The 12652-nt window shown below is 37.7% G+C and overlaps 1 protein-coding gene across 1 annotated transcript; it reads right to left on the bottom strand.

Annotated features, from left to right (window-relative positions):
- Positions 1–7596: 7596 nt before the first annotated feature.
- On the bottom strand, positions 7597–12073 carry LOC107795359 (ABC transporter F family member 1). The gene is made up of 6 exons (XM_016617979.2): positions 11804–12073; positions 11478–11708; positions 9825–9898; positions 9540–9750; positions 9223–9457; positions 7597–9075 (listed from the first exon to the last, which is right to left on the bottom strand). The coding sequence occupies exons 2-6, from the start codon at positions 11706–11708 to the stop codon at positions 8018–8020; spliced, it is 1809 nt and encodes a 602-aa protein (XP_016473465.1). The 5' UTR covers positions 11804–12073; the 3' UTR covers positions 7597–8017.
- Between the last annotated feature and the right edge of the window lie 579 nt (positions 12074–12652).

Below are 12652 nucleotides of genomic sequence, written 5' to 3'. Positions count from 1 at the left end.
CACGGAGAGAAGAATTATTCAACCAAGTTGAGATGAACATAGTGCTTCAAAAGGTTAAAAAAACTCGAACACTTACGTGTATGGTTCCACGCCTCAGAGAAACCGTCGACATTAGCCACGACGGTCTCAGTCTTGACATAGAAGTAGTCGAGCTAGAATTGTCGACAACCTATATCGTTCATCTTCACTACCAAGCATTTACCCTCACGATGTCAAAAGTTCAACATTGTCCCTCTGCAAAAGCTAGGTGCGAACAGATACACCAAGTGTCGCACCGTGACCTCAACCCCGGCAAGTTCAAAAAAAATTGATAACATCTTGATGACCTTATAAACATAAGGAGCAAGCTGAGCGAGGCAAACGCCATAATGGCGGCAAAACTTCTCCAACAGCGGAAGAATGGGGAATGAGTAGTCAATGGTAAATGGGTAGGCATAGAGCGCACAATACCCGGACAGTGAACGTGCACTTCGTCCTCACCAGCGGGGATCAATTCTACATGGCTTGGAAGACCGAACTTGTTTTTTAAATTCAGCCAAGTGTTTAGATGTCATCGACGATAGAAATTTTTTGGTCATCATGTCCAGCGACCGTTGAAAATCGAACCTAGCCTCAGGGTTGCGAGGGATGATCTCATCCACTTAAGGAAGAGCTTTATTTTTTGCGGCGGAGATGGTACCTTCCCTATGATCAAGGAACACAACAGCCACAGGAATAGTGTGACTCTCTTCATCAACATTAGAGGGAAGGTTAGACATAGTTATGGAGTTTATAGAAGATGAGTGTATGAGAAGAAGTTGAAAATCGGGAAGCAAAGAGGGTTCAAGAATCACATAAGAACTTGTGTAAGAACAAAGTTGATTCCAAAGAATAAAATTTATATAATGAGGGAATGATACCTGATAAGTGAGAATTTTGACTAATTATTAGCACCTTCTAGTTTTCGTTTTAGTCCAAAAGCATTTAATTGTGTTTCCAAAAATTGATGAAATATGCTTAATTGCAAGAATATTGGAAAATGAGCCACTAAGATGAAATCCAACTCAAGAAGAAGTGATCTGAACTCAAGGATAAAAATAGGCATAGAAGCTCAAAGTGCGGATTGTAAAGAAATTCCTATCAGAAACAAGTGCAAAGTGCGGTCTGCACATGACATGTGCGGCCGCAGAAGCTAGGCAAGAGCAAAAGTTCAGAAAGTTTACATATCAAGTTCAAAGGAAGTGCGGACCGCACAATTATTGTGTGGCTGCAGAAGATTAGCTACACGGCCGCAGTTGCATTTGTGTGATCCGCGAAAGAGCCATGTGCGGTCAACCTAAAAATGTGCAGACCGCAAAAAGAGAGAGATGTGGTCGTGGTTCAAAATTGTGCAGCCGCAAGATCCCAATCCTATCAAGCTGAAGCAAAGTGCAGACCGCACATGGAATTGTGCGGCCGCAGAACCTCCGAAAGGGCATTTTTGTCCGAAAATTCCAGCTTTGTGTAAATTGAAGAGTTTCACTTTTTAGGTCAAGTTTGAATATCAGTAGCCACAGTAGACGTTTTTCTTTACCCTCTTTAGTAGTTTTTACCATTTTGAGCTTTTTGAACATAGATTTTATTATTTTAATTATCAATATAGGTTTAATTATCATTTCTTCTCTATTTCTTCTGTTTTAAGCCTGAGTAGCTAGACTCTCACTAGGGTTGTGACCCAACCCTAGAGTGTAAACTTAATGGTTGTTTGATTTATTGCTTTTTTATGGTTAGGTGTTTATTATTTACCCTTGTTCTTGCTTTTAATTGTAGAATTAATGGTTGTAAATATTAGTTCATGCCTATTTGACTTGGTCTCTACTTGAGAAAAAGATACTCAATCTAGGGAAACTTGGCTAACAAGAAATTGGGTAATTTAAGAGATTGATAGTCCTAATTAAAGGGTTGAACCTAGAGATAATAAAACCCGACTTGAGCTTTTTATCAACCGTTTTGTTCAATACCCATTTGGACTTGAGAAAGCCAAATTTGGCAAAACTACTCTCTTACCGAGAGGTATTGAGTAGGTAGTCGAGTGTTGATAGCTATAATACACCCCGACCAATAAAACAAGCTTTAAAGTTTACAACCGGTTAGGCAAATACCTAGGTGAAGGTCATAGCCGTAGGCCTTTTATATCATTTGGAAAACAACAAAAATAATTTCCTAGTTTCAATTCTTAGTTGGTAATCTTAGTTTAACTTAGACTTAGAAACAACTAAATTTTGTGGAAGTGCAATTTGAGATAATTCAAGCTCATTCACTATAATATATACTCCTAAGCCCCATTCATAGCTCCTTGTGAAAAATCAACCCCGACTCCTTGTTGGATATTACTATTGCATCAGTCATTTCATAACCTCAAATAAAGGTGTGATTTGATAAGATCAATACCCATTTATAGAGAGGAAGGCACGAGACCCGAAACAGCTCATCATGATTGACACAAGAATCGAAACAGTAGAGCCAATCAAAAGCCGCGAGTAAATCGATACGATGCTTGATGACGAGTGATGTCATGAAGTCACTCCTTTTCATGGATGAAACGGTTCCAGCAAGTCACTCAGAAAAACCAAGATCTTGAAACATACAGTTCACAACAAGCCACGTTGTCTGTTAGTCACAACAACAGTTGTTATCCGCTCATTGAACTCGCCCACGAAGTCGACCTCAACAAGTTATATGGGCTAAAAAAACTCATAATTATATGAGAGCCTAATCAATACTAGGAAGGCTTTCAAAGGCTGTCACGTGTCATCAAGTAGATTTCAACAAAGGGGAAAGGCGAGGTTGAGGACTCAACGAAAGTCGAGGATGAGGACGAGTACTCCCTTTAGCAGAACAGCAACGGCTAGTTTTAGAAATAAGACTTCAGAGAGAATCTTCCAGTAAATATTCTTCAGATTTGTACTATTATGATTTTGTAGCCTAAGTATCCTTATAAATAGAAAGATATGTAGCTATAGAGGGGGATTGGACACTTATTGTAAGAAAAAATAACATATTGACATTCTCTGAAGATTCTTGTTTTATTATACACATACAAAATAGTCTTTTCTTCATATCTTTATCTAACTTTTCTCCCAAGATCCAAGGAGAATCTGAATATTCAAAGGCTCATCCATCATTTATCATTGTCATAGGGAATATCAAAGAATCTTATCCCTTTTCGGTTAACTCGCTTGCATTTATTTACATAAATGCCATTATTTATCAGTTACTACTATTTAATGCTATTCTCTTTGTTCTTGGGCCATTGAATATCACTTTACTATTGCTCGTTTATTGCTATTTGAACAGTATTAGTGACATCTTGCTACAACATCAGTTAAACAATCTTTTAGATATTAATATTGGCTAAGATTAACTCTATTCTATTAGAAAATCAAATTGAAACCTAGATCTAAATTTTGGGTCAAATAGTTACCAAGAAAGATTGTTGTTGAGTGGTAAGTATTTCTTTATCCTTAATCAGATGTTTCGAGTTCTGTGTATGAAATCCTCTTTATTTGGGAGCGCTTTACCCCTAATGTAAGACTTCTTAACGTAAATTCGAATTTAGTCGTACTCTGATAGGGCATGGGACACCTAGTGGAAACCAAAAAAACTGCAACTTATTAAATGTGATAGATTCTCAATGTACATACACCGTAATGTGCGGGATCAACGGATGTTTTTCTAGTTTTTGGTCCCGTTTACTTGTTCAGTCTTTGATTATATAAAAAGGTCACCTACAAATTAGGAAGTCGCTTGATTTCATCACATGCTGTTTTGTTCCAATTACTCATTTCTTATTTAATAAAAGAGTTTTTAACTTATAGATGAATCATTAGGGTAAAAAATAGTTTACACTATGAGATCATCCAAAAAGTATTTACATACAAATTTCTTTAAATATAAAATTTATAATTTTGAAAATAAAATATATTATCTGCTATAATAGGTAAATGCGACTTAATAATATAAATATTTTTAACGGTGATAATGTATATAACTTAAACTCATTTGAGAGAAGAATTTTATAAGATCAATGCAATTAGTTTGTAAAAATTGTGTGGGGTAGCCACTTTTTAAAGTTGTATTTACTTTTTATCCAGCATTTTTAATGCTTAGCAATAGTAGCCACTAGTCTATTAAAATTAATATGAAAAGACCGTGTTACCCTTTCTTCTATCTCTTTCATGTTAGGGAGAAGAACTGTGCCACCGTCTGTGAGACGGCGACTGCCGTGGACTCCATTGGATTCTCTTTTTGTAGGGTGTCTCCTACTTTGGATGATAATTTCTCATATAATTAGTGGGTTTACAGAGGATATCCACTGATGACAAACATCTTCGTTTTGCATATTGCTACTTGATAGTGTGTGCATAAGACACTTGATAGAAAAGATTCATTAGCAGAAGTTGGTACTTTTCTAGGACAGATTAGAACTATTTCTTCTTAAGATAGTTTGAGCGAAGCACCTGCATGGGAAATACACTTGGCAACTAATTTAAAGGATAAACTAGAACTTTTTATTTTGTAGATGGTAATAACTGTTTGTCCCGCATATAGCAGGTAATAGTTTCTCTACTTTTGAACTTTTCATTACAAGTTCAAAAGTTAAGGACACTTGGTCCTGAACTTCGAGTTCCAAGTTCAAAAGTTAAGAACACTTGGTCCTGAACTTAGAATTACAAGTTCAAAAGTTAAGGACACTTGGTCCTGAACTTAGACTAACAAGCTCAAAAGTTAAGGACAGTAGGTCCTAAACTTACAGTTACAAGTTCAAAAGTTAAGGACAATAGGTCCTGAAATCCTGAACTTAGACCAACAAGCTCAAAAGTTAAGGACAGTAGGTCCTGAACTTAGACTAACAAGCTCAAAAGTTAAGGACAATAGGTCCTGAGCTTAGACTAACAAGCTCAAAAGTTAAGGACACTTGGTCCTGAACTTACAGTTACAAGTTCAAAAGTTATGGATAATTGATCCTGATCAACTTAGACTAACAAACTCAAAAGTTAAGGACAAGTAATCATTAACTTAGAGTTACAAGCACAAAAATTAAGGACAGGTGGTCCTGAATTTCGAGTTCCAAGTTCAAAAGTTAAAGACATGTAGTCCTGAAATCCTGAACTTAGAGTTGCAAGTTCAAAAGTTAAGGACACTTGGTCCTAAACTTTATGAGCAGAAGGGTGTTTTTGTCCGGGCAGGTAAAGTTTATTAAAGCAGTGGCTAAAGACTAAAGATATTTTAAACAGTGGCTTAAAAGTAAATACATGTGTTATTAGTGACTAACTGTGCATTTCCCCCTTAGTTTTTGTTTTTTAACGAAGGGGAAAAGGCTAAAGAACCCACCGGAAGTGTGAAATTAGACATATATGTGTTCACGTTCACTAAAAGAAGTTATTAATACAACAACAACAACAACAACAACAACAACGACCCAGTATAATCCCACAAGTGGGGTCTGGGGAGGGTAATGTGTACGCAGACCTTACCTCTACCCCGAAGGGTAGAGAGGTTGTTTCCAGGAGACCCTCGGCTCAAAAAAGCAATAGGAGATGATATATTAGTACCATAAAAATGCGTAATAAAAATAACAACAATATATAAGAGATATGAAATATGAAATACATAATACGAAATACGAAATACGAAATACGAAATAGATGGCTGGTATAGTACAACTAGAAGGTAAAGCCCTGCATCAATAGACGACCAATGACATTCCTAGTCTAACTCCTAACTGGATAGTCTCACTCTATTGTGCTGTAGAAATATTCACACTCTCCCTTAACCTACAACCTTAATGCTCGACCTCCATAATTCCCTATCAAGGGTCATGTCCTCAGTAATCCTAAGTCGCGCCATGTCCTGTCTGATCACCTCTCCCCAGTACTTCTTAGGTCGCCCTCTACCTCTCCGCGTGCCCACTACAGCCAGTCGTTCACACCTCCTCACCGGTGCATCAGTGCTCCTCCTCTGAATGTGCCCGAACCATCTGAGTCTTACTTCCCGCATCTTGTCCTCCATGGGGGCCACACTCACCTTCTCTCGAATATCTTCATTCCTAATCTTATCCATCCTTGTATGCCCGCACATCCACCTCAACATCCTCATCTCTGCTACTTTCATCTTCTGGATGTGTGAGTTCTTTACCGGCCAACATTCAGTTCCATACAACATGGCAGGCCTAACCACTGCTCTATAAAACTTACCTTTTAGTAACGGTGGCACTTTCTTGTCACACAAGACTCCCGACGCTAACCTCCACTTCATCCACCCCACCCTTATACGGTGTGTGACATCCTCGTCAATCTCCCCGATCCCCTGAATAACCGATCCAAGGTGCTTGAAACTACCTCTCTTGGGAATGACTTGAGAGTCAAGCCTCACTTCAACTCCCGCTTCCATCGGCTCAACTCCAAATTTGCACTCGAGGTATTCCGTCTTCGTCCTACTCAACTTGAAACCTTTAGACTCAAGAGCATGTCTCCAAATCTCTAGCCTCTCGTTGACGCCGCCTCTTGTCTCGTCAATTAGAATAATGTCATCAGCAAATAGCATGCACCATGGAACCTCCCCTTGAATATGATGAGTCAGTATAACTTTTTACACCCTTGAATATGAAGTAAGTACAAGTTTGAAAAATTTTACACCCAAAAAACAAAAAGACTACATCTGTATAAACGCTTGTGGGCAAAATTCAGTATAACTGACCTTTGAAAGCGGTAAACTTAGAAACATATTGGAAATTAAAGTCAGTTTGGTCTTGAAAACAAATTATTCCAAAATTGAAATTATAATTATCCAAATGCTTAAATTAAAAATAATCAGTGAAGGTATAATATATGTCTAATTTATGTATATGTGTATAATTATGTATAATGAATATACAAACTATGAATATGGTGAGAAAAAGTAAACAGTGAATATGACATGCTATTTGTGTAAAAATCCCGTTAATTATCCCAGGAATAATTATCCTACCCTTCCATAGAGACAAAAATAACACTACAATCCCGGTATAACTAATATCGAGATTAGTTATACATCAATTTTATCTCAATTAAATGTGGAATAAACTCATCTCAAATTTAATTCCGAAATTAATTATCCCGTACCAAACCACCATAAAGCATAGTATTACGAGAATGGTGTGTAGTTATAAAACTTGAATGGCAAATCAATTTTCCAATCGCTAGTTCGCAAAGTCAAAGTTTTATGATGAAATTATGTCCTTATTAGACCTAGAACCCTCTCTTTTATTATTCTCTTATAAATATAAATTCTTTTGAGAAGGGTGGGCAAGTGATAGTTGTAAGAGGAAGGAAAAAGAACGTAAGGTGGTTTTGAACACACTCGATACACAACGAAATTGCAACTACTAAACTGCAACGTCAAGCCTTCTCTATATCACAATTCTTTTTCTGGTTATTTTTGTAATCTATTTTTAAAGTGCATAAACGACTAGAATTCCAATCAAATAGTGCGGTATCATCCTGTGCTCGCGTTTTTTTTTTTTCGCCAAATTGAGCGCACAGCAGGCTAGCATTATTCCAACAATATAGAAAACAAACAAATATACTGCCCTGAAAATGAAATATTAAATCCATAATACCTTTCAAAATCTCAAAATTTGAAGTACAATAATATAGCAATAGATAACAAACATGATGTTAACATAAGAAATACGCTGTCATTAATCCTCTCCAAAACCTAAGAGTATGTAAAGACAGTAAAGTAGACAATACAAATAGTGAACTAAGCCAAAAAAATATCCAGAGATTCATATGGTGACCAAGGTTCGATCACTTCCTCTCTCTAGCACCAGCTCTCGGCGTGGTCTTTGCTAAACATTACTACGTCTTACTGGTGATCAAGAAACTTTTGCTTTCTCTCCGTCAGCTTCCTTGACGGTCCTGATGATATTTCACATTACCCTTGGCACTGAACAACGACCAAGAGGAAATAATGAAATACCATCACATTCTACTATAACACACAAAGAATATCGGATTCACTCGCCCAATCCAGCCCTCTTTTTCAAGTGTTTCTTGAAGTCCATGATATCACCCTCCCACCGTGTAACAGCCTGATTTTCACATACCCATATCTCATGGGCAACCTGGTTTATGAGCCTAAAATCATGACTCACTAGAACCATCCCACCATCCCATTCATTCAATGCCTCTGCAAGTGAGTCAATTGTCTCAATATCAAGATGGTTGGTTGGCTCATCCAACAGCAGCATGTGAGGTTGCCTATAAGCCAACCATGCAAAAATCACCCTACTACGTTGACCATCTGACAAGTTCTTCATAGCCATTACTTGAGCTTTACCTGTGAGGCCAAACCTCCCAATTGCTGCCCTCATCTTCTCCTCCTCATTCCCAGGGTACTCTCTCATCATGTACTGAAGAGCAGACATGTCCATGTCTAGCTTCTCAGCCAAGTGCTGGTGATACTGCGCAATTTTAAGGTGATTATGCCGCTTAACCATGCCATCAGTGGGGAATAAGTCCCCTATCATCAGCTTAAGCAGTGTGCTCTTTCCAGCTCCATTAGGCCCCACTAGTGCTATCCTGGAATCAAGATCTACACCAAAATCAAGGTTCTTGTAGATGAGGTTCTCAGGTGTGTAGCCAAATGCGACTTCCGAAAACTGTAAAACAGGAGGAGGAAGTTTGCCAACATCAGTAAACCGGAAAACCAAGACACTGTCCCTCCCCACCTTCTCTGTAAGCCCACCACGCTCCATCTTAGCCAATGTTTTTTCTTTACTCTGTGCTTGACGGGCTAGCTTAGCTGAACCGTGTCCAAAGCGAGCAATGTACTCCTTCATTGAAGCAATCTGCTCCTGCTCCCACTTATACTGTTTCATCTGGTTCTCTTCTAGCTCTGAACGGGTTTGAACATATTGGTCGTAGTTTCCTGTATAGAGCTTCAATTTCTTGTTTTGCATGTGGATGATATTGGTACATACACCATTGAGAAAATCCTGGGAGTGTGAAATGACAACCAGAATGCGCTCGAAATTCTTCAAGGATTCTTCTAACCACACACAGGCCTCTAGGTCTGCATTCAGGAAGAAGAATAACACATGTCAACTCTAAAAGAGCCGTCATATAGGACTACACATTGTTCATATAAATCTAGCAAGGGCAAAACCCTAACAGTTGAGGATAGATCTACTATACTAGAAAATGTAGAGCGAAGATTTACCAAGATGGTTTGTTGGTTCATCAAGCAACAAAATTGTTGGATTCATAAATAGGGCTCGCGCAAGAGAAATCCTCATTCTCCAGCCACCGGAGAAATCACATGTTTTCTTTCCTTGCATTTTCTTATCAAATCCGAGACCAAACAAGATCTCAGCAGCACGTTTCTCAGCAGTGGCTGCATCCATAGCTTCTAAACGCTCGTAGATTCGTTCAAGTTGCTCTCCACCACCATCATCCTACAATACAAACGAAACTAACCATATTATCCAAAGAATACCAAGACCATGAAGCATTAATTTAATGTTAACAGCATTATACCTGTCCAGCCAAAGCTTCAGCTTCTTTCTCCAATTTCAACCTCTCTTCATCACAATTAATGACGGCCTCAAGAGCAGACATGTCAGAGGCATCAATCTCCCGTGAAAGATGAAAAATATCCATGTGCTCTGGGATGGGAAGTTCCCGAAGCCCTATAGCAGTAAGAAGAGTAGATTTCCCGCAGCCATTCAGTCCCAGCAACCCATAACGTCTGCAAAAATAAGAGGTCAGAACTTTAACATCAATTAAGATACACAATAATACAAAGAAATTAATAAGTTTTACCTTCCATAGTTGAGCTCCAGTTCAGAATCAACAATGAGATCATGTCCGTGGAAGGTGACTGATAAAGATTGTATCTATGACACAAAGAGTACCAAAACAAAACAATGATATCCCCAAATAAAAGGAAGAATCCAAAGGCAGACATTATAATCTTCAGCATCTTCTCAGTGATAGACTAATTACTCTTTATAACAAGTACATACTATAAATGTGCATGCCCCTTGACAGCAATATGCAACTTCTGTTTAAGACTAGTTCTTCTACACCAAGGTGAATAAAACAATGTTGGAATATTGCTTAGCGCAACAACACCATGGAAAGTCACCATAGGATGCCCAAAAAATGAGGAAAACAAGCCAAGGCCTAATAAATATCACAAAATTTTGTCAACTCAAATAATGATGGAATCTGGGACTCTGAAAAGAAAAAAATATAATAGTACATTATTTCCCCTATGCATATGCAAGCTGACACAATTCAATGTAAAAACATATAGTTCTATATGTTCAGAATAGAATGAAATGGGTCTAGATAGAGCAGAATTGTTACCATTGAATCATATTGCCTACGCCAACTACTTTGGGTTTGATCAACACTTATTATCATATGCTTCCAGAAATCTGGATGTCTCCTTCTTGGGATACAGCCATGTTGATCACTTTAATATTACCAGTCATACCAAGGGGAGGGAGGAATAAAGCTAAGGTTCCTTTCATTCAGAAATATATAGCTCTAGTGCAAACCCAATAAACCTAACAAGGAGATTAAATGAAAAATAGCCTGAAAACCAAAATAATCCAATTCACTTCTAAAAATAGGAGAGAGATGAATTTCACACCAACTCCTTCATCTAAAACTTTGCGCAACACTTCAATATGCAACCAGATAGTGAACCAGAAGAACCCAAAAGCCCTAGCAGATATTCTATCACTAACCACCAAGCTAAGAACTACAACACCTAACAACAACTCAATTTCAAACAAGTTGGGGACATATGAATCCTCACTGACCACATTAAACCATTTAAACTCATCTTAAGTCAATATTTTGCAAATACAAATAAAAAATATTAGACGAAACCTAGTCCCTAGGACGCATAGGACCTATAGTAAAAGTGCTAACAAGTCTAAAGCATACAACTAAAAAATATTAGACAAAACCGAGTCCCTAGGACGCATAGGACCTATAGTAAAAGTGCTAACAAGTCTAAAGCATGTTCTCAACTAATAGGTATCGCCCATATAGATCTTTTTCTTATGTTGTACCCTATCTTTTGCTATGTATGCATGAATTCCGAGAAATTGTAGGTCCTTCCACCAAGGGCAGAGCTACAAGCCCAGATACGGGTTCGACTAAACCCAGTAGCTACTATGTATTTGTGTTTAAATATGTACAAATAATAAATTAGGAACGCAGTATTATAGCTCAAGTCGTTCTAAAATGCAGAACTTTTTTTTAAGTTCCACAAAGTTAAAATCCTGGTTCTGCCTTCGACACAACTACATAATCTAACAATTTTTTTATGTTACAAAGCCGAACATGCAATTACAATTTCCTATTATAAACAACATTAAAGACAATAACGAATCGAAAACCAACAGATACTTGAGAAATCAGAAAGTACAAAAATCAGATCTAAAACACGAAACTAACCCGAATATCCCTTGAAAGGGGATGCGAACACAAAACACCAGTGCAATTTCGATCAGATATGTGAAGATCCCCCACTCCGTTCGTCAAATTATCAACCCCGTTGGTCTCCGGTGCCGCTTTGGACGCCGTCGCCACCGTCTTGGATGACGCGGCTGCACCTTTTCCTCCTCTCCTAGCAGCTGCCGCCGCCTTCTTTTGTGCATCTCTCTTCTTCGCCGCATCCGACACCATCTATCAAAAAAAAAAGCAATTTCGAATCAGAAAAAGATCAACAATAAAATAAAAATAGATTTAAACTGAAATTAAATCAGGAAAGCAAATAATACCTTGTGAAATTGAAGATCTAAGGTTGGGGGAGATTAAGGATAGCGTAAGGAGTGGGAAAAAGTATCAGATGTAGTTTCTTTTGGTTATTCTATTTTTCCTCGGACTGCAGCTGCTGAGGAGAAAGAGGAACCCGAGAATGAGGGTTTTTAGAGAGGGTCTTAAGGGAAAGTGGGAGTGATACATTTATACGAGGCGTGTGGGAAAGAAAGGGTGCACGTTGACGGTTAATGGAGGTCCAAGGATAATCTGAACGGTGATCCTTTCACCTTGGGAAGTTGCTTGCTTTAGGTTAAAGTGAAATATATTTGCTTTGGATTTGTCGGTTTTTGGGTTTGGGTTGGCCTAATTTCACTTTGTTAGGTTTTTGTACCTGAAGAAAATGAGTATTAAAGTTGGCCTATTGGCCCATATGCCACTCTAAAATTATAGAAAATGAATGGTAGGGTGTCAAAGAATTTGTATTTTTTTATAATCATACAAGTCATATGAACAAATTAATTATGCTGATAAAAACTTAAATATGTCTTACATGCCACTGAACATAACATCTTGGATTCAAATATGCTTAAGAAATCTCAGTTTCTCATGGCACTGGCTCACTGCTGCCCATCTAAATATTCTTTTTTTTATTCCATTTAAATTACGCAAACGAACAAAAAGGAAAAAGAAGTTAGTTAAATGTCAGTACTTAATCGAACGGGTTTTTTCTTTCCATACCTATAATTTTAGTTTTATTATTTCTTATCTTTAAATATCTATTATTACCTGATGTTGTTTCTGTTTCGATGCTATTATTTTGTTGTTGTTGTTATTATTTCTTTTTCCTTGATTTATTTACTACTGTATTT

This window comes from Nicotiana tabacum, chromosome 18 (assembly GCF_000715075.1).
Source record: "Nicotiana tabacum cultivar K326 chromosome 18, ASM71507v2, whole genome shotgun sequence".
In the NCBI taxonomy this organism is placed as follows: domain Eukaryota; kingdom Viridiplantae; phylum Streptophyta; class Magnoliopsida; order Solanales; family Solanaceae; genus Nicotiana; species Nicotiana tabacum.
Note: the sequence above shows the minus strand (reverse complement) of the source record. Positions and strands in the feature narration are given on the sequence as shown.